Source organism: Pipistrellus hanaki (genome assembly GCF_964339955.1).
Source record: "Pipistrellus hanaki genome assembly, chromosome: 10".
Taxonomy (NCBI): Eukaryota; Metazoa; Chordata; class Mammalia; order Chiroptera; family Vespertilionidae; genus Pipistrellus; species Pipistrellus hanaki.
Window position 1 is genome coordinate 72,650,349 of NC_140512.1, and position 25,460 is coordinate 72,675,808.

Consider the following 25,460-nt stretch of genomic DNA (forward strand, 5'->3'; position numbering starts at 1 on the left):
GAGTATTTTTGGCTGTAGGTTCTTGCTATTCATTACCTTGAATATTTCTTGCCATTCCCGTCTGGCCTGCATGGTCTCTGTTGAGAAATCAGCTGACAATTGTATGGGTGCTCCTTATAGGTAACTACCTGCTTTTCTCTTGCTGCTTTTAATATTCTTTTGCTCTTGGAATTTTAATTATGATGTGTCTTTGTGTGGTCCTCTTTGGATTCCCTTTGTTTGGGGTTCTGTGCACTTCCTGGACTTGTAAGTCTAATTCTTTCACCAGGTGGGGGAAGTTTTCTGTCACTATTTCTTCCAATATGTTTTTGGTATCTTGCTCTCTCTCTTCTTCTGGGACCCTCATAATTCTGATGTTGGTTGGCTTAAAGTTGTCCCAGAGGTTTCTTACATTATCTTCAACTTTCTGTATTCTCTTAAATTCTTGCTTCTGCGGAGGAGTGTCTTCTGGCTCTTTATGCTCCAAATCTTTGACTTGATTCTTGCGATCTTCCATTCTGTTTTTAGGACTCTGTATAATATTTTTTATTTCAGACAATGTATTCTTTATTTCTAGTTGATCCCTTTTCATATCCTCATATGTCTCATTTATTTTATCGGCCTTTTCTAGGAAATTATTGAAAAACCTTATAACCATGGTTTTGAACTTTATATCCAGTTGCTTTTTGTCCTCCATTTCTTTCATTTGTGATCTGTTTCCTTGTCTCGGCATTTTCGCTGCTTCCCTGAGTTGGTAGGGTGGCTTTGTGTGCTAAGGTGTCCTATATGGTTCAATGGGTCAGCCTCCCAGTTACCTGAGGTGGACAATCTTGGTGCACCCCTTTGTGGACTGTATGTACAGCCTTGTTGTAGTTAAGTCTTGATTGTTGTTGGTATCACAGGGGGGAACTGACCTCCAGACCAATTGGCTGTGAGGATCAGCTGTGTCTATGCCAGGAGACAGCCTTATTCGACTAGACTTGGAAAATTGCAAAAGCCTCTGTTCTCAGTTTGGATGGGATGGAGTTTCAGGATGGAGCCTACAGCCTTGGCTTACCATCAGTCCCGCCCTAAGAGGTCCCTGAGTCTCAGTGTTCCTCTGTGTCCTTTGGTACTCGTTGCTTTGGTACTCACTGCAAGCACCTCTGAGAGAAAGGTGCCCTCGAGTTTCACCCGCTACCAGATAGTCTAGTCTCTCCCCCAATGAGCCCAGAACTGGGGTTCAGTGCAGTTGGAAGTGGGATTGGAAGTGGGGTTCAGTGCAGTCCTAGGGCAATCCAGCGGCACAGTCAACAGTCTGTCCTTGTGTGCCACGTGCACACCTCTGGGACTCTGCCTTTCGCCGTTCCGCTGAGTTTCCGCCTTACAGCCCATATTCCCTCCATATGAGCCTGGGTCCTCAGGGTCTGGCTTAGAACTGGGGTTCAGTGCAGTCGGAACTGGGGCTCAGCACAGTCCGGAGCTTTTGTCTCCTTCCCGCTAGAGCAATCCAACAACACAGTCAACAGTCCATCCTCTGCGTGCAACGTGCTTGCCTCCAGGACTCTCCCTTTTGCCGCTTGCCTGAGTTTCCGCCTTACAGCCTAGATTCCCTCTGTATGAGCCTGGGTAGCCAGGGTCTCGCCCAGAACTGGGGTTCAGTGCAGTTGGAACTGGAGTTCAGCACAGTCTGGAGCTTTTATCTCTTTCCCACTAGGGAATGCCAGCCAGGCACTCAGCCGCCCCTCCTCTCCGGCTCTGTCCTCTCCGTGCATGCACCATGTCTCCATACATGGCTTTTACAGCTCCTCTGATTTTCCTTTTGGTTTTCTCTTTCCTTCGAGTTGTAGAATTTCCAGCCAGTCAACTTTCCTGTAGTTCTGGATAATGTCCATTTTGTATTTTAGTTGTATTTTTTGAAATTGCTGTGCGAGGCTGCAGTTAGGCGTTTACCTATGCTGTCATCTTGGTTTCTTTTCTTTCTTCTTTTTTTTTTTTTAAAAAAAAATATATTTTATTGATTTTGTACAGAGAGGAAGGGAGAGAGATAGAGAGTTAGAAACATCGATGAGAGTCATCGATCAGCTGCCTCTTGCACACCCCCTACTGGGGATATGCCTGCAACCAAGGTACATGCTCTTGACCGGAATCGAACCCAGGACCCTTCAGTCCCCAAGCCGACGCTCTATCCACTGAGCCAAACCGGTTTCGGCCATCTTGGTTTCTTAATTGGCACTTGTTTTGTTACCGTGAAGGCTCAGCACGGCTGAGTCACACACGCATCCGGGGAAGGGGGCCACCTCAGCAGCTGACCCCCCCGCTCAGGGGGCACAGAGGCTGGGCGGTCTGTCTGAGGCTGCCTGCCGGCCTCCCAGGGGGAGCATGTGCTCCTAAGTCTCCATCAGAACACTGACTGAAAGACGACTGAGCAGGAAAAGAAAGCAAGCAGCAGGAGGACTAGGGCTGGAGAAGTGAGGGGATCAAACACGTTCCGAGGTTGGCGAAGGGACAGGCCGAGGACAGGGCCACGCCCGCTGGTGTCCGCACCCCGTCCCATCACCATCCCCCCAGCCCATGGGGTCGCAGGACGCCCCCAGAACCGTGGGGGGTCAGCCTATGGACAGCTGCTTGGCCAGACCACATGCCTGGCTCTCGGCTCTGCCCAGAGGGGACTCTGGTGTCGCCCAGGATTCAGGATGCTCCAATTTTAAAGGTCACGGTTACGCACACAGCTCCCGATCCAGGGAGCAGCGAGTTTCAACCACACACGATTCCAGACAGCACCTGTGACACAGGCCGCCACCGGCATCACCTAGCACCCTGCGGTGCGTCTGCCAGGCCGGGGAGACGCGGCGTTGCTGTCGCACTGCAGAGCTGAGGCCTGGCGCTATAGACGCCCCCAACCCCGCACCTCATAGTCCGTGCAGCACAAGGGCAGAGGGAAGTTCCTCCAGGGATGCAGTCCGAGCCAGCAGGGGTGGCGGGCGGCAGGTAGGAAGGCACTGGTTGTGCCCTGATTTAGGGATTCAGAATGAAGGTGGACCTCACTCTGAGAGTCAGCACACACAGCGCAGGTGCAATCTGTCCTCTTGCTGAAAGCCCCGGTTAAGACGTTTCTGCAGGAAAACACCGAGCAGGGACCAGGAGTTCTGATTTTCGAGGTACACGTGTTGGGGTGACACCGCCCCCTCCTGCCTAGAGCAGTGGAGAGAGCAGCCTGGTTTTGAATTGTTACTGTGTTCGAAGTAGCATTCAGTTGCTTTCAAAATGAGCAACGTGATTAGCAGTGAAAATCTGACTGGTTTCAGGAGAGTAAATAAGGCCACCTTAGTCACAGGTCTCAGTTGCGGCGTCTCAGTTACTGTTCCCATGACCACAGAGGTGGGACTCTCATGGTCGCGTGGCCATCGCGTGGCTGCCACGCAGAAGGCAGTGAAGAGCCTAGAGGGCTCAGCGGGGAAGTGAGTTCTCCACCGAGCAACAAAAGACAGCCCTGGTGGTGGTGCCACACCCTCTGGGGGGCAGTTGACGCCCTGGCAGGAGCACTCACTGTGACCAGCCAGCGCCTGAGTGTGGGGTGGGGTGGGATCCTCAGTGATGAAAGTGCACAGACAATGCCAGGGACGGAAGCCTCATTCTGCCTGGTCTCCACGGCGGGACAAGTGTGATGCGAGGAGGCAGGCACGTCCCCACTGACACCTTCTCCGCGAAGCACTCCAGTGGCCGGTGAGCTCAGCGTGGCAGACGTGTGTCCCGCCTCGGGCCCATATAAATTTCTAGAGTATTTGTCCTAGATCTGTGAAATGTGCCATTGGTATTTTAATAGGGATGGCATTGAATCAGTAGAGTGCCTTGAGTATGGACATTGTAATGAGGTTGATCCTACCCATCCAGGGACACTGGACTAAAACCTTAAACATTTCCACCTTTAATAAACTGCAGAACAGAGAGGGGGTCCTCACTGCTGATGCAGACGCCAGCCTGTCCCTGCGTGAAGTGTGCAGTTTGACAAACGTGCCAGGTGCTGACGGTGCTCAGCTTCCCAGCGCCTGCCGCCTGAGGGGCCCTGACGCCGGAGCCGTGTGGGGAGGCAGGCCTTGTTCCCTCTCCTCGCCTCTGATTCGAAAGCAAAGGCCGCCCACTGTTGGCCAGGGTGGTGCGGAGTTTTCGCAGCTGAGCACAACCTGGAGAGGATGGCCGTCCCTCCCGCGCAGCCAGGCTCCAGCCCCAACGGCCTTCTTACCCAGCCGCTGGACGCAGCCGCCAGCCTCTGCTGTCTCAGAGGGGCCGCCCCTGGTTCCAGGCCACCTCAGCTCCAGGCGTAGGAAGGTGTGGCATCGGATAGAGGAGGGAGCACCACTCTCTCCTGCCACCTCTGACCGCAGGGTGCTGCTCCCACTTCAGCAGCCGGGCCGTCCGCCTGGGAACCCACACAGGGCCTTTCGGACCCAGGACAACCCTTTAGTTCTCCCGTGGGTCCTCCGGGGACCAGGAGCCACAGAGGGACATGACCCTCCTGGTTCCAGGGGTCTGGAGTCAGAGCCACGTGCGTCGAGCAGGCCGGGGCCAGATAGCACGGACCCCCCTCCCCGGACACAGCACCTCTCCCAGCGCCTCTCCCAGCGGGGCGGGCGGCCACCAGCGCGGCTTCGCCTTGATGGTTTGAATTAGAACCCACAAGACAATCCAAGCCCAGGGCAACGTGCTCGAGAAGACTGTGGCCGCAGGAGACCCTGGGGACCAGGGGCCGAGATCCAGAGGCACGGACAGCCTTCGCCCACCGGCCAGAGGCCAGGGCGGCTGGGCCGGCACACCGCCGTCTCCCTGCGCTGCCAGGACGGGCGGTGAGAAGTGTGGGGAAGCCGATGTGGCTCAGGCACGTGGCCCTATGGAATGGGTGGGACCAGCTAATTGGCCACGTGGCCCACCGTCAGCAGCGGCCGCTTGAAGTCACATGGCGATGCTGTCACGGACAGCTCACCGCTGGGGAGCCAGGGGGCTGCCAGCACACGGGGGCCTTTCACCAGCCTTGGAATAACAGCCAGTGTGGCATCCACACAGTCCTTGACTGGATGCAAATCAAGATTTCGGGGAGATGCCTCCCTTAAGACCAACGTGGAGAAACGCATCGAAATCGAGACGACCTCAGCCTCTCGCCCTCATAAACCCACACCAGTCCTTTCCCTGCTGCCAGTTTAAGTGCCATGCAGGTACTCAGCCCCGTCCTCCCTGCCCAGGGCAGGGGCACCTCCCCAGGAGCTGAGATGGTGGGCTGGCCGCAGGGACCCGACAGTGAGGAGTCACAGGGTGACAGAGACCCCTTCCCTGCACCCTCCAGACACCCAGGTGCCAGGCGCGGCTGATTCCCCGTTTCCCGAGTGCATCGGGCACCAGCGGGCCTAGGAAAGGGCAAACCTTCAGGCTGGCCACCGACCCCTGCCCAGGACACAGACGTGGATCAGTGGGGAAGCTGGTTACTTCGTTGAGACTAATAACCTGGCTGAGACTAGTTACCTGGTTAGGGCTAGTTACTTGTTGGGACTAAGAACCCAGTTGAGACTAGTTAACTAGTTAAGGCTGGTTCCTGGTTGAGGCTAGTAACCTAGTAGAGACTAGTTATCTGGTTAAAGCTAACCGGTTGAAACTAGTTACCTGGCTAAGATTGGTTGCCTGGTAGAGACCAGTTATCTGATAAGGCTGTTCCTGTTTGAGGCTAGTTACCCAGCTGAGGCTAATTCTCAGCTCTCTGCTGGAGCAGGCAGCACGGTTCTCTGCCATCCTCACGTGGCTCGCCCACATGCACCCTGGGAAAGGCTGGGGGACGGTACTTACGATGGGGCTGGCGTTGATGTAGTCCGAGTTGCTGTGGCTGTTTTCCGGCTTCAGCAGGACCCGGGAGTGGTCGTCTGCAAAGGCCAGAGCAGAGTCAGGTCTGTGCCGCCCACACTGCCGGAAGTGCACCGGCGGTGCCCATGTGCCCGGTGGCTGCCTGCAGGCGGCGCCCCCCGAGTGCTCAGCCCTTCCCCGGAGCTCAGAGTGACCCACCCCTGCTCCCCCTCACTCCCCTCACCATCCGTGGAGGAGGACCTGACACTGTGTCCCACTTGGTACAACCTGGAGAGACTTGTTTTTATGTAAAGTTCCCACACCACGTTATCTGCGCCATTTACATAGAGTTTACCTTTAAACATGTTTGGCAACAGAGCGAGTCAGTATCGACATGCAGAGGAAGCTATTAGGCCTCAAGCTTTGTCGTCTACAAGCAGCCAAATCCTGAGGTGACAGCAACTTCGTTTTAAAAGGCGACTAAGAGGGAAGGGAAATGCGGATCCTGCCCACAGCAAACTCCCACCGCCAGGCGAGGGGGCCGTGAGGGAGGTACTGCCTGAGGCCGTGGGTGGGGGGTCCCCAGGCTGGCCCCACCCGCTCACGCCAAGGCTCTCCCGCAGGGCCGTGGCAGTCACGCCAGCATGAGAGACGCCCCGGGTCCCCGCTCCGGCGGGTGGGGTCCTCCTGATGGTTTCCCTCCAGCCGGAGGAGGGGCTGTGAGCGGAGGAGGGATGGCCTGTGCTCAGGACCCTTTATCCACCCCCCCAGCCGTGTGGACTCTCTGCCCCCCCGCCCCCAGCAGGGCTGCTCCTCACGCCCCACGGCGGGCTGCCCGACTGGTCAGCACGGCGGCCTTTCCGACTCCCAGGAAGGAGGCGGCTCCTGTCCGAGGCTCCGGCTCTGGTCAGAGGGGCTGGCCGCAGCCGGGCCTGGTCCCTGTGTGCGAGGACCCCGCAGACTGCGCAACGCCAGAGGGCTGTACCGCCCTGGGCCCTGGTGTCTGGGCTCCACGGGGGAGGTGCCGGGAAGGGCTCGGGGCTGACACCGCCACCAGACCTGCCAGCGCAGCCGCACCTGACCCGGCGACTTGCGGCGAGTGCCCCCGAGATCTGCTTCTTCCCAACTGCCCTCCGTCCGGGTCCGAGGACAGAGGGCCCACCCGAGTCTGTCACCCGTCCCTGGCACACAGTAGGTGCTTAATAAATAGCCGTTGGTGGGGCTTTTCTTTCTGCTTTTCCACTGTCAGTGGTCCCTGGCCAGGTAGCGTCCACGGGGGATGCTGCCCACGGCCGGCACCACGCCATCCCCTCCAGCCCTCACAGTGCCTTGTTGCCGGGGCGACCGATGCTCCCACTGCGGAGGACCAGGCTTGAGGGACCCACCGCACCATGACAGCCGCCCGGCAGCGCCGGCAGCCGGCGCCGCTGACCCACTGGGCCTTTAGGACTGTGCCGACCCCAGGACAGAGACCGGGCTCTGTGGCTCCGGGACGGCCTCACGGGAGCCACATTGCTGCTCAGTGGGGTCAGGCTGCCGCAGGGAGGACGCGTGGGGGTGGGGGAGGGGGAGGGGGCTTCCCGGCGTGAGACTGACACGGGACGGTGGAGACAGGTCCGCCCGCCCGCCCCTCCCCCGGCGCCCGGTACGCACAGGCCAGCACCGCCGGGCAGCGGTTCTTGGGCGCGTTCTCCTCCCGCTGGGCCACCAGCGTGCTGCTGGGCTCCGCCTGGTACGCGCACAGCGCCTCCCACTCCTGCTCCAGCCGGTTCTTGTTCCGCAGGTGGTCCTCCATGTAGGCCTGCAACGGGAACAGCGTCAGGGCGCGGCCCGCACCCCGTGCACAACCAGGGCGCCCGTCCCCGGAGCCTGGCCTTCGGGAGGGGCACGGGCTGCGGGCCCAGCGCAGACAGGCGCCCCCCCCCCCCCCCCGGGCCAGAGGGCTCTGTCCGTGCGGACACGCCGGGCGCCGTGCGCCTCAGCCCAGGACGCCGCCCCTCGCTGCCAGGACAGGACGGGAGGGCCAGGCCAGGGCAGAGGGCTCTGATCAGCCACCAGGTGCTGGGCGGGGGCAGCCAACGGGCTCCCCCTCAGGGCGGCTCCCTGCGCCAGGCTGAAGGGCACAGGCCGGGTGGGGAGGGCGGGCCGGGAGCAGGTGTGGGCCCGGAGCCGGCGCAGAGGGCGGGGTCTGGAGGGCTGGCGGGTGTCGGGAGGTTCGGGAGCAGGTCTGGGCTCCGAACGAACGAGAGGATGCTGCCGGGAGGGGACGGACACCGCTGCACAGAACGGCCGTGTCCCGGGACACCGGGAGGCTAAGGAGCCGGGATTCACCGCCGCCGTGCTGGGCCCGGAACGCGCCTCGGCAAACGTTGGCGGAGAAGCCACTTTCTTTTCCCAGGAACCACCGTGTGCAGGACCCGGTGCCACAGTGTGATCTAGATGGAGGCCCAGGCCCAAATGTGTGCTCGGTCCCTCCCTTCCCCAGCTCCCCGCGAACTCCTGGTCGAGGGTCGGTGCGTGCTCTGCTTTTATTATACAGGCTTGCTCCCGAGAGTACACGCACTGTCTGATAGTTCATGTGTCCACTCGGAGCACGCTGAGGCCGTTCGCTCAGAGCGCACCTCAGGGAGGAGCGGGTGGCAGGGATCCCCACAACGTGGCCTTGCCCAAGTGGGGGCTGGTGGGCAGGTGAGGGCCCTCAGTGCCTACATGAGTCCTGGCCTTTGTCCAAATGACCTGGACTCTCCACCCCAATAAGACCTTCCCCCATTGGACCCCCTCCCCCAGTCATCCCACCCTCTGCACCTGGTTCATGCTGATCCCCCTTAATGACTCTGTCCAAAGGTCAAGGTCAGTGCCAGCGAGCCTCCTCTCAAGTCTGACCAGGACATGCCTGTCGACACCGGTCTGATCTGCCTTACCGACAACCCCCAGCTCAGTCACTTACTGTTATTTTATTTACTTATTATTACTATTTTAAATATATTTCATTGATTCTTCACAGAGAGGAAGGGAGAGGGAGAGCCAGAAACATCGATGAGAGAGAAACATCAATCAGCTGCCTCCTGTACACCCCTCACTGGGGATGTGCCCGCAACCAAGGTACATGCCCTTGACTGGAATCGAACCTGGGACCTTTGAGTCCGCAGGCCAACGCTCCATTCATTGAGCCAAACCGGTTAAGGCTATTATTATTTTTGTTAACCCTCACCTGAGGAAATTTTTTTTACTGATTCTTTTTAGAGAGAGTGGATGGGAAGGAGGAAGAGACAGAGAGAGAGAGAGAGAGAGAGAGGGAGAGAGAGAAAGAGAGAGGGAGGGAGGGAGAGAGAGAGAGAGAGAAACATTGCTGAGAGAGACACATTGATGGTTGCTTCCTGCAATCCCAACCTAGGCCAGGGATTGGACCTGCAACTGGACCCTTGAGCAGGAATCAAACCCTTGGTCCTCTAGTGAGCAGGCCACTGCTCTAACCAATGAGCGACTAGCCACTTACTGTTTTATTGATTTTTAAAATCTTTATTGTTGAGATTACTACAGATGTCCCTCTTTTCCCCCCATTACCCTCCCTCCACCCAGTTCCCACCCTGCCCCAGGCCTTTACCACCCTATTGTCTATGCCCATGGGTAATGCATGTATGTATGTAAGTTCTTTGTTAACCTGTTCCACCGCCCCCCTCCCCCTCCCGAGATTCATCAGTCGTCTGTTCCAGGGTTCAATGACTCTGGATCTATTTTATTCATGTGACTAGAGGCCTGGTGCATGGATTCGTGCACCGGTGGGGTCCCTCTATGTTGCGTGTGGGGATCAGGCTGAAAAAGGAATCCGACATCCCCTGAGTGACACAGAAGTGCGTGAAGCCGGCCAGTGAGGAGCCGCTCCCTCTCATTCCCGTCAGCTGGGTGTCTGCCTTTGTCTTCTGCCACCGCTGCCCCTTGCATCTGCTGTCTGCTGCACCCAGCTATGGAGAAGTGGGTCCCTAGGGCAGAGCTCCCATGGCCTTGCTAGGGAGGCGTGGAGAAGTGGGGTGAGTGCCTGAGGGGTACCCTGGGCAGATCAGGTAGTCATGGCATCTGTGTGGCAAGGCTGCCCACTTTGTGCCCTTCCTGCAAGTTCTGGGCTGGCTCCGGTCTGATAGGAGGGGGCAGGCTCTGGGGATGGAGTTCATGGTCTCTTTTTTCCCTCCCTCTGTCCCTTGGTCCCGGCTTCCTGGGGCGGACGTGGAGGAAGGGTTGACAGGGGTCAGGGGTCGGGGGCGCCACACCTCTGGAGCGGTGCCTGGGCAGCGGCGGAGTTTGGCCGATGGCCCAGCCTCCCCATGCGAACTGCAGCACATCCCCACCTGTTTGTGACCTTTCATAGACTCAGTCGCCTGTTTCTCTCTTCGTCTAAGTCGGTCCGTGCACGTCACAAATATATAGGTTTTATATAGATAGATTCCTTGTTTTGTTAATTAGATTTCTTGTTCCTTTATTTTGACTTTTAGATTCAATTGTTGATAGATACAGTATGTATTTATTGCCATATTGTTCATATTTTTTTGTGTGTGTTCATATTTTTTTATCTTTCTTCCTTCTCCTCCTCCTTCTCCCCCTTCACTTCTTCCTCATTCTCTTCCTCCTCCTCCTTCTCCTTCTTTCTCTTCTTAAAAAAGACCTTTCAACATTTCACATAATACTGGTTTGGTGATGATGAACTTTTAGCCTTTCCTTTTTAAAAAAATTCTTTATTGATTAAAGTATTAAATATGTCTCCCCTCACCCCCCCAATTGATCTCTCCCAGCCTCACCTATCCTCTACTTTAGCTTTTTCTTGTCTGTGAAGCACTCTCTGACCTCCAATTCTAAGTGAGTGCTTTGCTGGGTAATCTTTGTTATAGATCCTTGCTGTTTATAGCTTTGAATATTTCTTGCCACTGTCTTCTGGCTTGCAAAATTTCTGTTGAGTAATTAGCTGACAATTACATGGGCATTTCCTTATAAGTCATTAACTGTTTTTCTTTTGCTGCTTTTAAGATTCTCTCTTTGTCTTTAATCCTTGGTATTTCAATTATGATGTGTCTTGGTGTGAGCCTCTTTGGGTTCCTCTTGTTTGAAACTCACTGTGCTTCCTGGACTTTGAAGTCTATTTCTTTTACCAGGTAGGGGAAGTTTTGTCATTATTTTTTCAAATAGGGTTTCAATACCTTATTCTCTCTCTTCTTCTTCAGGCACCCCCATAAGGTGAATGTTGCTTGAAGTTGTCCCAGAGGATCCTTATTCTATCTTTATATTTTTGGATTCTTTCTTTCTTTCTTTCTTTTTTAACATACAACTATTTCTTTTTTAAATATATATATATATATTTTTTTTATATAAAAAAATATATATTTTTTATTTTTTTACAGAGCGAAAGAGATAGGGATAGAGAGTTAGAAATATCAGTGAGAGAGAAACATCAATCAGCTGCCTCCTGCATGCCCCCTACTGGGGATGTGCCCGCAACCAAGGTACATGCCCTTGACTGGAATCGAACCTGGGACCCGTCAGTCCACAGGCTGATGCTCTATCCACTGAGCCACACCAGTTAGGGCTGGATTCTTTTTTCTTTTTGATCTTCTGGTTGGGTGTTTTTTGCTTCCTCATATTACAAACCGTTGATTTGATTCTTGAAATCCTCTATTTTACTGTTGGTTCCCTGTAAATTATTCTTCATTTCAGTTAGTGTATCCTCCATTTTTGACTGGTCCTTTTTCATGACATTGATGTTCTCACTAAGATCCTTAAAATTATCACTAAGATCTTTAAAGTCTCACTAAGTCCCCTAAAGCTCTCATTAAGTTCCTTGAGCATCCTTACAACCATTGCTTTGAACTCTGTATCAGTAGTTTGCTTGCTTTCATTTCATTTAGTTCTTTTCTGGAGATTTCTCCATTTCTTTCATTTGTGACATGTTTCTTTGTGTCCACAATTTGGCTACTTCCCTGTGTTTGCTTCTATGTGTTAAGTAGAGCTATGTTTCCTGGAGTTGGTAGAGTGGCCTTGTGTAGTAGGTTTCCTGTAGGTTCCAGTGGCTCAGCCTCCCCAGTCACCTGAGCTGGGCCCTAAGCGCACCCCTGTATGGGCTACGAGCAGTTTTGTTATAGTTCAGCCTTGATTGCTATTGGTGTCAGTGGGAGGAGTTGACCTCCGGGCCAATTGACTATGAGGACCAGCTGTGACTACAGTGGAAGAGCTTCTGTGCAGGAGACACCCTTCTGGAGCAAGCCTTGCTTTTATGGGGCTTTGGTGCTCACTAAGTCTGTCCCTTGAGTGTGTTGCTTGTGAACATGTAGAGTTGTAATCTGGTGTGGTCTGAAGCTGTATACTGGGTGCACTGCCTCTGGGAGGTGCAAAGTCAGCCACTGCCTGGGGCCAGCCATCAGGAGCTACAGAGCGATCTGCAGATCTGCCATTCAGATGGAAAAGTTGCTTCAAACAGTTTGGGTGAAGCTGCAATTGGGTGGCGCGGGGGTCAGGAGTCACCAGGGCTGAGCGAACAGTGTGAGCCAGGCTGATGGAGACTCAGATATGGCTACTAGTCAGCTCTGTGATGGGAGAGGTCCCAGAATAAGAACAATGACCGCTACCAGCACTTTTGTCTGGAAGAAAGCTGCCCCCTAGTTCCTGCCTCAATGCCAGACAGTCCAGTTCCTCCCTATATATCCCTGGCTCTCTCCAAGCAATTGCCCTAGCACTGGAGCTCAGAGGGAGTGGGACCATGTAAGTTTGTGCACTGGCCCTTTAAAGGAACTGCTTGGGTATCCAGCAGCCTCTGTGTCACTCAGCCTCAATCCCCACTAGTTTTTACAGACCAAAGTTAAAGGTACTTCTCTTCCCAGCGCTGGAACCCTGGGCTGTGGGTTTGGTGTGGGGCTGGGGCCCCTTGATCCCCACAGGAAGACTCTAGCCACAACACCCCTCGATTAAAAACAAGCCATGCACAAAAAGGCAGGCCCCGCATGGGTGTTGGACCAGCCCGTTCCGTCTCCACCCCTCCTACCAGTCTCGATGCACTTTCTCCTTTACTTCCCCAGTGAACTTCCATTCTGCCAGCTCCCAGGCGGGTTCGGATGGCGGCAGCTCTGTGTTTTATTGTAATTCTGATGTGGTTGTGGGAGAGGCACTTGCCTACGCCGTTTGGTTCCTCTCCAGACACTTCCGGTTTAAAGCCTGTCTCTGGGAGGTCAGCAGTTCTCCTGGGCGCCAGGATCTTCCTCTTCTTGGGGCCACTTGTTTTGAGAAGGGGGGTCACTTAGCATGTGGTTTGGGCAAATGGTCAATATTGTGGAATGATTGCAGTCTGGAATTTTGTAATTGGAATCACAGAGGACAATTTTATATCCATGATGAGCATCCAAACGAATTTGCTTTCAGATCTTTTGAAATTTGGAAGAATCACCCAGGAAAGTAACTCAGGGCTTGGTTTCCTTGTTTCCTCTCTGCCTCCTCCTTTCTGGGTGATGCAAGCAGCACCGACATGCCCAGCAGGAGGGCCACGTTCGAATGCCAGCCGGTAAATGCGGGCGCAGTGGCGTTCAGGTCATCTCCCCCGTGCTCTTCTTCTCCAAGTCTGTTCCTCCCTCTGAGTTGGACCTGACACGGTCTGTCCCCACTTCTCAGGGTCCTGCTCACAGGGATGGAACCGTGCTGTCACCGTTAAGGAGCTGGGCATTTCTAGAACCTGTCGTCACAATGGGCTGCGAGCTCCAGGTGCTAGGGGACTCCTTTAGACCAATGTGCCTCACTCCGCACGGTCCTACCCTGGGGCTGCACATGGCTTGTGCTGTTCACAGTGCTGGCATAGCCGGCCAGGGACAGGAGCTAGCTAGGTGCTGATGGTGCAGGAGCCCCGGGTGCTGGTGCAGGAGTGACCCCACAGCACATCCTGAAAATGCAAATCTCAGAGTGGCTGCTCAGTGCTAACTGGCTGAGCTGAGAACTCAGGAGCTGGACGCGACTGCTGCTGCTTGCCATGTGGGGCACAGGGAGCCTGCCCATTGCCTTTGCGAGTTGCTCTCCACACTCCCAGCATCCAGAGGGCAGGCAGAGGTTCTGGAAGGGTCCTGGTGGGAAGAACACGCCGCCTTTACATTTGTGGAGTCCAGTGTGGCCAGTGCCCGCCGACGCTGCGGTGCCGAGCGGGAGGGCTGCGCCCGAACCCTGCCTCGACGCCACGGTTCACAGAAACACTGGCCCCACTCACACTGCTCGGGGGAGACCCCAAGTTTTGGAATCTGGGTTTCCCAAGTTCGGGACCGGCACACACGGTGGGCCTCAGTCTGCACGGGTCAGCTCTTACAGCAGGCCACGATGCTTGCATTTCTTTGAGGTTTTTGTTCCTTTGCCTGTTGAGGATAATGTCAGTCTTCACGAGCCCTGTGTTATGAGTATTAACCCAACCCAAGCACTTCCTGCTCCCAGCGCCCCGTCACCACCCACATGACCAGACGGTCTGGCAGAAGGACTATGAACAGCCGCTGGTGACAAGGACTCCTTCCAGAAAAGTGTCCTGGGCAGACACGGCGACTGGCTTCCACACGATGTACCATGACAGCATCCAGGCGTTGGAACAAAAGTGGTGTTGCCAACCTGAGATGCGGCGTGCCCATGTGGTTGATCTGGCCTAGATGTTTTCTGTACAGTTTCCCGGTCGATGGTTAGCCCCCAGGGCAGGAAAGCGGATTCTCTGGAGCGCCTGGGAGCTCTGGCGCAGGCCAGGGCCACGGCACCGCTGCCAGGAGCAGCCCTCACAGGCGGGAGGCTCTTGATGCTGAAGGGCAACGCCGAGGGCGAAAGGGCTGGACCCACAGGGCCACGCATACTGCTCTCACGGCCCTCATTCGCTGCTCCAAAAAGTGGGAACCATGCGTGTGCTTTCGAATGTGAAGTAAAAGTGGAAGGGATGGTGGTCGCGGTGGAACCTTCTAAATCCCCCCCCCCCCCCCCCCCCGCCCTGTGCCCGATTGTTGGGTAAATTGTCCTGGGCCATTTACCCGCCACTAGGACATGCGGCACCTGAAGTCCCCAACGCCCCCGCCGGCAGCAGCGGGAACCAGAGCTCAGGGGGCGCCTGCTGTGCAGGTGCATGGCGCGTCCTCGGAGACATAGTGACAAGCGACACCAAGTGCAGTTTCAGCATCGCACCTGCTCACAGGGATGCTGTCCCCCCCCCAGGCTCAGACTCCGCCGTGTGCTGGCACAGCCCACACGCAACCGCGGCATCCCGTGGCATCGGCACCCACTCCACACGGAGCCAGGGATGGCCCAGCATGCCCCACCTCTCCGTGTGTTTCTTTCATTTATCACTGTTCTGAGAGGAGGTGTTTCAGACCACGCTTGAGATGAGGAATTGCTACAACTGAAAGCAAGCTGCTGACGAGTGAAGGTGATTTCCGGTGGACAGAGCTTCCGAGTCCGCCCCAGATGACGCTGTCACAGGCAGCGTCTACTGGTGTCAACTCCTGGGATCAGCTTCCAGGTCCCTGGTCAGCCCCACGCCCCCACCCTCCTGTCTCTGAATGCTGAGGTCGGGGTGTGGGCACCCCAGTCCATGGTGCTGGGGTCCCCTTACAGATTCTGGCAGCCAATGGGATCACTGAGCTCACGTTAATACAGAGACTTCCAAGCATTAGGGCCTTTGAGAGAAAGTCCCCACCTCACACCTCACACCTCACACCTGTCCGGCAGAGAAGGGGAGTGAGTAGATGCCCATGGCAGAAACGAGGCACAGTGGGGGCAGGGCCCACCATGCTGGTGCTGATGAGGTGCGGAACTGTCTGTGTTATTTAAACCCTTTTTGCAATTGAGAAATACGACACACGGGAGGGCTGAGGAAGCACACAGGAGCTCCAAAGAAAACGTTTCTCAAGGCTCTGCTGGCTGCCCGGGACACGGCAGAGAGGCCGTTCTTTGCGCAGGTGACTCAGGAGGCCGTGAAACTAAATCTGGAAGATGTAGAACTTTACTGGCTGGAGCTTAGCTCATGGGATTTATTATCTGGGTTTTGGGAGCCCTTTCTAGATGAGTCCTGGGTCATAAGAAGCCAAAACCGACGGGCAAGCCCTGAACAGGTCCCTGGGTCAGCGGCGGTCGGCCCAGCGAGTCTCAGTGAGTGGAGTGCAGAGGAGCTGTGATTTTCCATGACCTGTGCTCTAGTGGCTGACAGAAATCACAGTCTTACAGACTGTGGGACCCTATTCAGAGTACGCCGGGGGCTCAAGGCCACTCTGAGTGTGGGAATGGGAATCAGAGTGTCCAAGGTTGAGTTGCTCTATGCAGGTGCATAGCAAGGCCACAGTTAGTGCACCGTACACTGGGCAAGCGTGCTCTTCTACACCCCAAAAGTCTGAGGCCACTATTTGGAAAGAAGTTGTATAAAGTTGTTACTGAGCAGCCAGTACGGGCTGCATTATGGAGAAGATGCATTACTGACCAGCCGGCTGCTGCTGAGGGTCCAGAGGCTGCTGCAGCTGTGTGGGAAGTCAGACTGCTACCGGGCCGGGTGCGCTGCCCACTGTGGGACTCTGTGACTCTGCTTGGATGAACTGTTTTGTCTGGTGGCTCCTTGTTGGCATTGGCTACGTGGCCACTGGCTTCTACAATAAAGACTCTTATACACCCACCACTTCTCATGGCTTCTCCGTCAAATATCTAAGGTCCAAGAAGGTCCAGCCCCTGCAGAGGGGCTCAGACCCTACAGTTGGCGTAGTGGAGCAGGATGACGGAGCAGCATTTCAGCACAGACGCGCAGCTGGAACCTGCGGGAAATGTCAATAACGCACATATTCTGTTCCAGAAACATGTGAATGAATGACTTGAAAAAGTGAGCAATTCTATCCTCACCATCTGCTCTTCCTAAACAGAAGGCTGATGTGATGCTTGGAGGGGGAGCAGGACAGGAGACAAAGGGCAGCACAATGATGATGGTGACAGAGAGAGGGGCTTATCTGCCTCCAGTGGCCATTCCTGAGGAGTTCAGTGAACTGTGTGCATCTCATTATCTTACATAACAACTTAACAACGAAGGTTATGTGAACACAGGAAAAACACAAAGAGGAATACAAGCAATGCAAAATAATGAAGAGAATCCTATATAATAAAAGCCTAATATGCTAAGTGTCTGATTATTCAGTCCTCCATTCAACCAATCAAACTGTAATATGTTAATGATATGCTAAGGTCACTCAACCATTCACTATGATGTGCACTGACCACTAGGGGGCAGGTGCACCAACTGATAGGTTAGTTTGCTGCTGGGGTCCAGCCAATCAGGACTGAGTGAGACCCTGGAGTCCCCCTCACCCCCATGGTCCCTCTCTGGCTGGCCAACCTTCTGTGTCCTGGCCCTGAATATGCACCAGTGGGGTCCCTCGGCCTGGCCTGCACCGTCTTGAAATTCAGGACCCCTTAGGGGATTTCAGAGAGCTGGTTTTGGCCTGATCCTGCAGGCTAGGCTAAGGTGTGCCACTGGTGCACAAATTTGTGCACCAGACCTCTAGTTATACCATATTTCCCATAAGCCTATAACTATTAATACTTACATTCAGGGCAGAAAAGGTTTGCTTGATCATGTGAGCAAAGCCTAGACCCCTCCTCTTATTGTAGAAGACTTAAGAGTTGCAAGTTATCATCCTGGCTGGTTTTGTTCAGTGGCTAGAGCTTCAGCCTGCAGACTGAAGGGCCCCAGGTTTGAGTCTAGCAAAAGAGGCAGCCCATCAGTGATTCTCTCTCATCATTGATGTTTCTCTTTCTCCCTTCTCCCTTCCTCTCTGAAATCAATAAAAATACTATCTAATAAAGAAGGAATATGCTAATTGACTCTCAACCATCACAAAGATAGCAGCCCCCACAGCCAATAAGGAGGGAATATGCTAATTGGCTGCCCCACCCTCAAAGATGGCGGTGTCCACAGCTACAAGATAATGGTGCCCAGTCCCCTCAGCCCTGCCCGCATGCCTGCCTCTAGATTCTCCCAGTCCCCTCAGCTCCCCAGGGCTGGCCCAAGATGCAGGCAAGCCTCGGATGTCAGCTTTCCAGGTGCCCAAGGCCGGCTGAGGCTCAGGTAACCAGGGCCGGCTGAGGCTTGCGCTTCCGGCAGTGGCAGCAGCAGAGGTGTGATGGGCATTGCCTTCCCCTGATCGCCAGGCCGCCTCCCACCCCTGAGAGCTCCTGGACTGTGAGAGGGGACAGGCCAGGCTGAGGGACACCCCCTCCAGTGCATGAATTTTCATGCACCGGGCCTCTAATATATATATTGTAAAAAAAGAATTGCAAGTTATCTTAGATTCCTGCTCGTGTTGGTTTTACTCATTTATTCATTCACTCAACTAATTTTATTAAGTATGTTGCTTGCATCAGGGGCTGTGTATGCTCCTGGGTCTGATTTCTTTATCTGAGAACAGACCACATACAAGCAAATAAATGTAATTCAGAGAGACAACTTCAGATGGCAGCACCCATGAGAAGATGCAGACTGAGATGGAGAAGGACTGCTCCTGAGTTCATCAGCACAGATGGGGGAAGGGCTCAGAGAGCAAGGACCGTGGGGAGTCATGGGGTGAGGACAACGAGGCCAGGGCCCGAGACAGACATGGTCCAGAGACAGACAGCCAGGCTGCTGGAGTGAAGGGGAGAATTTTGCAGGTTTTTTTTTTTTTTTTTTTAATCCTCACCCAAGGATATCCCCCCTCCCCCATTGATTTTTAGAGAGAGTGTAAGGAAGGGAGGGCAGAGAGAAAGAGAGAAACATCAATGTGAGAGCAACACATCAATTGGTGCCTCCCGCATGGGCCCAGACAGGGACCAGAGGTTGAACCCAGAAATTGAACCAGAAATTAAACCTGAGTCTCCCCAGTGTCAGGCCAGTGCTCCAACCAGTGAGCTACACAGGCTAGGTCTTGAATTTTTTTTTTTCTCCCTACTATATTTTATTGATTTTCCACAGAGAGGAAGGAAGAGGGATAGAGAGCTAGAAATGTCGATGAGAGAGAAACATCGACCAGCTGCCTCCTGCACACACACACACACACACACACACACCCCCGCCACACACACACACACACACACACACTGGGTATGTGCCCACAACTACCGGAATCGAACCTGGGATCTTTCAGTCCACAGATCGACGCTCTATCCACTGAGCCAAACCGGTTTTGACTAGGTCTTGAAGTTTTAAAAAAATAGATTATTGGGGCGATATTGGTTAGTAGCATTATACCAATTTCAGGGTATAGCTTTGTGGTATGACATCTGTGTATTCTATTGTGTGCTCACCTCCCAGGTCTGGTCACCTTTAAGGCAACATTTAGTTTAGCAGCAAAGGGAGGCCATGGGGAGGTTTGAGGTAAGAGGCACGTGGCGATAAGATGCTTTTAAAAGGTTACTGGTGCCAGGTGGGCCGGTGCACAAGCTGGGACCATCCATACAGATCCAGCAGCTGAGGCTGGGGTAGAGTGAGGGGAGAAGCGGGTAGAGCCGCTGGGATTGGCTAACAGAGCAAAGGAGAGAATTTTCATTTATTTAATGTAGATTCAGCTTATTTCACCATCTCACCTGTTCTTCTTGATGCTTCTTGATTTCTGCAACCCTTTAGCTTGTAAAATATTCTGTAATTGTCTCAACTCTCCATCCCTCAGACAGCCACGGCAAGTGCTTTGCCTTAATTCTCCCGAAGTCAAAGCCTGCGTCCACACCTGAGAGACACCCAGCCAGCACCAGCGCCAGCGCCAGCGCGTTTGCACTTTGTCATGTTGACAGCGTGTCTGGACTTCGATCTCTGTCATCTTAGCCAATGCATGGATCTCAGAGAAGACATTTGCCCAAAATACCAGAGAAAATTAATAGCCAATAGCTTAACCCTAAACTCAGTTAGTTCTGGGACTGCAGAAGCGGGTGGGCTCAGTGTCCTAGGACCCGTTCGGGCCGAGACCAACCAGAGAGGAGGCTGAGAGACAGACCCGCTAAGAGTGACTGCACTCCGCACCCCGCCCAGCTCCTGGGACGCCGGTGTGGGCAGCAGCCGCGCCTCCGGCCCAGCCAGGGCCTGGCACACACGATGCCCTGGAAGTGCCGCTCCTCCAGGCCAGCTCCGGTGCTGCCGGACCGGCACGCGGCCTCCCCGTTCACAGTGGGGGGCTCTGACCAGAAGCCATAAACCTAGGCTCGGTCCGCACCTTTGCCGCAGGGCGCGCTCAGGACGAAGGAGTAAACATGAGGTGCGTCCTCAGCTCCAGAGGCCGCCCTGCGGCAGGAAGTACCCGGTGAAGGAGGCCAGGGTGTGCCCCAGCTCGGTGGCCATGGGTGCTCGGTGTCAGGCCCGAGGGTGAAGGTAATGCCGGGGTCACTGAGCTGCCGCAGTGACTGGACGGGACCGTTTTGGACAAATAGGTCCAGTGCTTCGTCGGACACGTTTTCTTTAATGACAGTGATTGTCTCAGTATCACACGAGCACTCAGAAGGGTGAAAGGCAGCTCCCGGTGCTAATAAGCAAACTGTGATTTCTTCTAGAATGTTCTCATACATTTAAAATTTTCCAGCTTTGGCTCCGAGGCCCTCGCCTTCCCCGGCTGTGTGGGAAGACTGTAACCCATTCCGGGGACACACGGCAGCTGGATCCTGTAAAATGTTCATTTGCTTCCGGAGATGTCTGCACCCTGCTGACAAACGCAGACGCAGTCACACGGAGACTCAGAAAATGGCTATTTTAATGGCAAATGCTTCCGCCAAGCCTCTCTTTCCACTAAACATTTTCTTCAGAATTATTTTCATTAAGAAGTTGAACAATTTCCACATTAGCTGCTAATCCCCTTTCATTTAAAAGTCTGCTGATAAAATTCTTTGCTTGTCATTCAAATAGTGGGAATAATTACCGACGGCTTCCATCCAGCTTCATTAGCGTAAACGGCCTGCACGGCGGCAGCGCAGTCAGCTTTGATGCATCTCGGAGCGCAGCCCGTGGCCTCCCGGCCGCGTGCAGTTAGTTACAGCCACTGGGGCACGTGTGCCAGCGAGAGCCGCTCGGCCAGGCCACCGCCTCCACATGCCTCCGTATCTCTTCCTTCTGGGACTTGGCCCCCAGACAAAAAACCCACCGCCACTGACAATGTCGGGTTTTAAACGTGAGTCTGTGGCTGCTTCAATGAACACATGTCTGTAGAAAAATTAACTAGGTTTTATGTTAGTTCTACTAATTTTTGCCTTTTAAAAGTTTAAAATATCTACCCAAAGCATCATAAACTCCTGAACTAGCTGCTTCTCAAACAACACTTTACCGGTGATGCCCTGGCCGGTGTGTGCAGTGGTTAGAGAGCCGGCCAGCATACTGAAGGGCCTCAGGTTTGATTCTCAGTCAAGGGCACCTACCTGGGTTGCAAATTTGATCCCCAGCCCAGCTGGTGTGTGTGCGGGAGGCAACCAATTGATGTGCTTCTTTCACATCAATGTTTCTCTCTCTCCCTCCCTCCCTTTGCACTCTCTCTAAAAACCAATGGAAAAAGTCTCCTCAGGTGAGGATTAACAACAACAACAACAAGAAGACATCATAGGTAAGGTGTCTTGTTTCTACCCATGATCTGTTCTCCTTCAAAGATAAGTGAGAAACAGTGGAAAAGTGGGAAGAAACCACATAAAACTTGAAGAGATAAATCCAATCATTCTAATTTTTAAAACGGATTTTAGAGAAGAGGAAAGGAGAGAGACGAGGATTTGTTGCTCTGCTTATTCACGCACTCATTGGTTGCTCCTTGAATGTGCCCTGAGCGGGGATTGAGCCTGCAGCCTTGGCCTGTGCGGTGTGCTCTAACCACTGGGCACATAGCCAGGGCCCCTCTGTCGTTCTAAGTGGACTGCACGCTCCTCACCCGCCCTCACCAGGTCGCACCCGCCCTCTCTCACTCCCTGGATCGCTGCGTTTGGGAGCTTTCGCACAGAACTCCAATGGACCTGCACGGAGCACCATTTCTGAGACTGACACGGACCAGACATCAGGACGGTTACCCCACTGACGCCCGTTTCTGCCTCCTTTTTATGAACCACTGGGAATGGGGAAGATGCATTTCAAGTACGTGTTTTGCAGCAACTTTTATTAATATGAATGAGTACGCAGTCCTTATTAAGTGAGGAAATAAAATTTGGATTTTGCCCCCACCATGTCCATTTGACACGTGAAATACACTTGCAGCTGGAGTTTCTTAGAAATTCCACTGATGTACAGAAGGCAGTTGCAAGCCAAGTTGGGCTTCCCGAAGGAGGAGCGTGGCCGCGGTCTGAGGCACCAACCCGGGAGGGGCCTCCAGACCCAACAGATCCTGGGAAAGGGCCCCTCCGAGGAAACGGGGGCATGGGGGCCGCGGGGGCCGCTGCGATGGAGAAATGGGGCTCCTGCTAGCTCCAGTGCCGGCACGGTGGCCGCCTCCCCGGGTGCTCAGAGGCAGCCGCCGTGGGCTGCATGTGCTGATGCCAGCTCCTCCCGCCGAAGGTCAATTCAACAGCAATTCCAGGCCGCGCCACAGCAGCAGCCCTCGGGGACCCCCACCGCACCGCCCTCCGCCCTCCACCTCCGGGAGGAGGCCCAGAGGAGACCTTTTTGCCGGAAAGATGAGACAACGGTTATCACAGGGACCTTTCAGGCGGAGGAAAGAGGAGGGACGGTTGCCTAGCAACGCAGACAGCTTCTTCCCCATTACAAAGCCCAGATCTTTTCTTAGAACAGCCTTTATGTTCCGTGCCTGGATGTGCTCATTATGATTCCCGAGGATGTGTTTAGGAGGAGAGCATTTCAGCGAGTGGTGTGAGGTGCCAGGAGAGGGCAGAGGCGGAGCGCGCTCTCCTGCCCGAGGGCAGGCACCAGGTCCACACACAGGCGGAGCGGCAGGATCCCAACAGCACTCAGGGGGCACAGCTTTCTCCTCCCCTCCTTCCTTCTCCCTCCCTCCCTTCCTTCCCTCCCTCCCTCCATCCCTCCTTCTCCATTCCTTCCCTCCTTCTCTTCTCCCTTCCTTCCCTCCTTCATTCCCCCCCTCCTTCCTTCCTTCTTCCCTTCTCTCTCTCTCTCTTATTTGCTATTATTTTTAACCCTCACTGAGGATATCTTTATTGATTTTAGAGATACGGGGAGGGATAGAGAAACATCGTTGTGAGAAACATCAACCCATTGCCTCTGTATGTGCCCCAAATGGGGATCAAACCGACAACCCAGGTATGTGCCCTGACCGGACTCGAGCCCACGACCTTTCAGTGTATGGCATGATGCTCCAACCCACTAAGCAGCCCAGCCAGGCCAAGCACTTTGGTTTTTAATTCCTAATGTGCAGTAAGATAAGAATAGGAGGATAGAAATGTCATCAATACTGGAACAGCTCACACAAGATCAAAAATGTATCTTCTCTTCACCAACCAAACTTGCTAAGAGGGCACAGAGCCCGGAGCCGAGCCTGTGCAGGCCTTCCTGTCAGCAGCGAACAGCTGCCTCCCGCGGAGAAAGGGACAGCGAGGGCCAGGGTCAGCCGCAGTCACCGAGCCCGGCCAGCGTGCCTCCTCCAAGGCTGCAAGATGAGGAGTTGGAAGCAGAGAGAGAAGAAAGCGATCCATCGGAAGCCGTGTGCCCGGTTTGGGTGAAGCGTTAGGAGAAGACTATGCAAGACGTTTTTCGTCTTCTTTCCAGCTCAGCTGCAGCAAGGACGCGCCGTGCGGTTGCGAGGTGTGGGGCGCAGTGGGCATGGATCCCACGCTGCCACCCTCTACCCTCCTGCTCCAGCTCAGCAGCCAGAGCCTGCACCCCAACCCCGTCCAAACGTGTGCACCCAGGTTCCCCATGCCGCCAGCCACCGACGCCCGTCACACGCAGCAGGCGCTCAGACACACGGTGTGAGTGTCTGCGGAGGGAGGTGAGCAGAGCCCGGCGGGGCACAGCGCGGCCCTCAGAGCTTCCTCCCGCGCAGGACGTGACGTGGCCGGCAGGGGTGAACCAGCGGCGGCGCATGCTGGCCCCGGGCTCTCTGGTTCGACTGGCCTTGGGTGTATGCTCCCAGACAGTAGAAGGCGGGGCCTGCTGACCAGTGAGTGACTAACACCTACTGTGCGCTAGGCACACACTGGGCTCTGTGCCCACAGGGTCCCGTAGGGCTGACCGGCACCGTGCCCACAGGGCCCCGTAGGGCTGACCGGCACCGTGCCCACAGGGCCCCGTAGGGCTGACCCGCACCGTGCCCACAGGGCCCCGTAGGGCTGATCGGCACCGTGCCCACAGGGCCCCGTAGGGCTGACCCGCACCGTGCCCACAGGGCCCCGTAGGGCTGACCGGCTCTTCCTGGAGTGGGAGAAGCCTCGAGCAGTGGGAAGCGGGAGAGTGTCCCAGGGCAGGCGACGAGGCCTCGAGGACAGGACGGGGAAACGGCAGCCGCAGGAAGGGTGGGGGAAGCCCAGGCTCTCGCCGTGCGGCCCGGCGGACAGGTCCCCTCACTGCGGACTCCGGCAGGCGGTGCCCGGCCCTCACGCCTGCCGCCCTGTCACCCTGACTCTGGCCCTGCCCTGGCCCCACCCTCCTGCTGACAGTCAGCACCGCCCGCACTCCCGCCCCGGAGCCCGCGTGACGCAGGGGCCACACGCACACGCCCGGACTCCCGCCACGGAGCCCGCGTGACGCAGGGGCCACACACACCGCCCGGACTCCCGCCCAGGAGGCCTCTGTGACCGCCCGGGAGGAAGAGCGCCATGGCACGTGCAGACGAGCCCCGAGGGAGGCGGGCTCTGAGGCGGCGGCGGGACGAGGGCAGGTGCTGCCTCCGTGGCCTGACACTGCCCTCAAGGCACGTCTCCGAGGAGCTCTGGGGCGGCCGGCCGACACGTGGGCAGTGGATGTGCCCAGGCCAGCGCCACGGGCACACAGGCCCCCGTGAGACTGAGGCCGCGCCGGGGGAGGGAGGCACACGGATGTGCGGTGCCGTGTGGCACGGGGACCCGCCCCTCCACGCCAGGTCAGCGGCCGGGGGGAGCTCCCCTCTGCGGCCCCTCCATCCTGACGGTCATCCCCAGGCTCCCGGCCGTGGCCGCCACACACGTACATGCTCAGGGACGCCAGCGGCGGCTCCGCCTTGTGTCCCAGGGGCAGAGGGCACGCGTGGGCTGGGCCGCACCTTCCCTGTGGACATGGAGCTTGGGCAGACTCTCCTGCCATTGTTGGTGAAGCCTCTGCTTTGCCCCGAAGAGGCACAGGATCAAATCAGCGTTTTTCTTACCCCCACAGCCTGAGCTCGGGCTTTCAGCCTGCACACGCAGGGGGCCGCCTGACTCCTCTGTCCACGTCACTGCCTGCACGGCTGGCCCTGCCGTCTGTCACACAGGACTGGCTCCGATGCCCACTGGGGGTGCCAGCCTTCCAGGAAGAGAGGGTTCCCAGGGCCCTTGACCTTCGGGAGGGGCGCGGTGGGTTTCTCAGAGGGGACCCCACGCAGGCACACACAGTGTGTTCATGTATTTGTGCAAACCACCTCCTGGGTCCCTGCCATGCGCCGGTCCCCAGGCCTGGGCCGAGGGCTGCTGGCGAGGGTGCTTCCTGCCAGAGGGAAGCGCTCCCACCAGAGACCCTGCGGCCGCTCACACGGAGTCCGGCAATGAGGCGTGTGCTCTGAGCGGTGTGTCTGGCCCGACACACACAG

General features: G+C 55.6%; 1 protein-coding gene across 1 annotated transcript in view; it reads right to left on the minus strand.

Annotated features, from left to right (window-relative positions):
- Positions 1-25,460, minus strand: part of PTPRN2 (protein tyrosine phosphatase receptor type N2) — a 332,127-nt gene that overhangs the window by 19,984 nt on the left and 286,683 nt on the right. The window contains exons 14-15 of the mRNA XM_084896450.1: positions 7,438-7,585; positions 5,791-5,864 (exon numbers count right to left, since the gene is read on the minus strand). Coding sequence (XP_084752576.1) covers positions 5,791-5,864; positions 7,438-7,585 — 222 coding nt within the window. The remainder of the gene's footprint in view (positions 1-5,790; positions 5,865-7,437; positions 7,586-25,460) is intronic.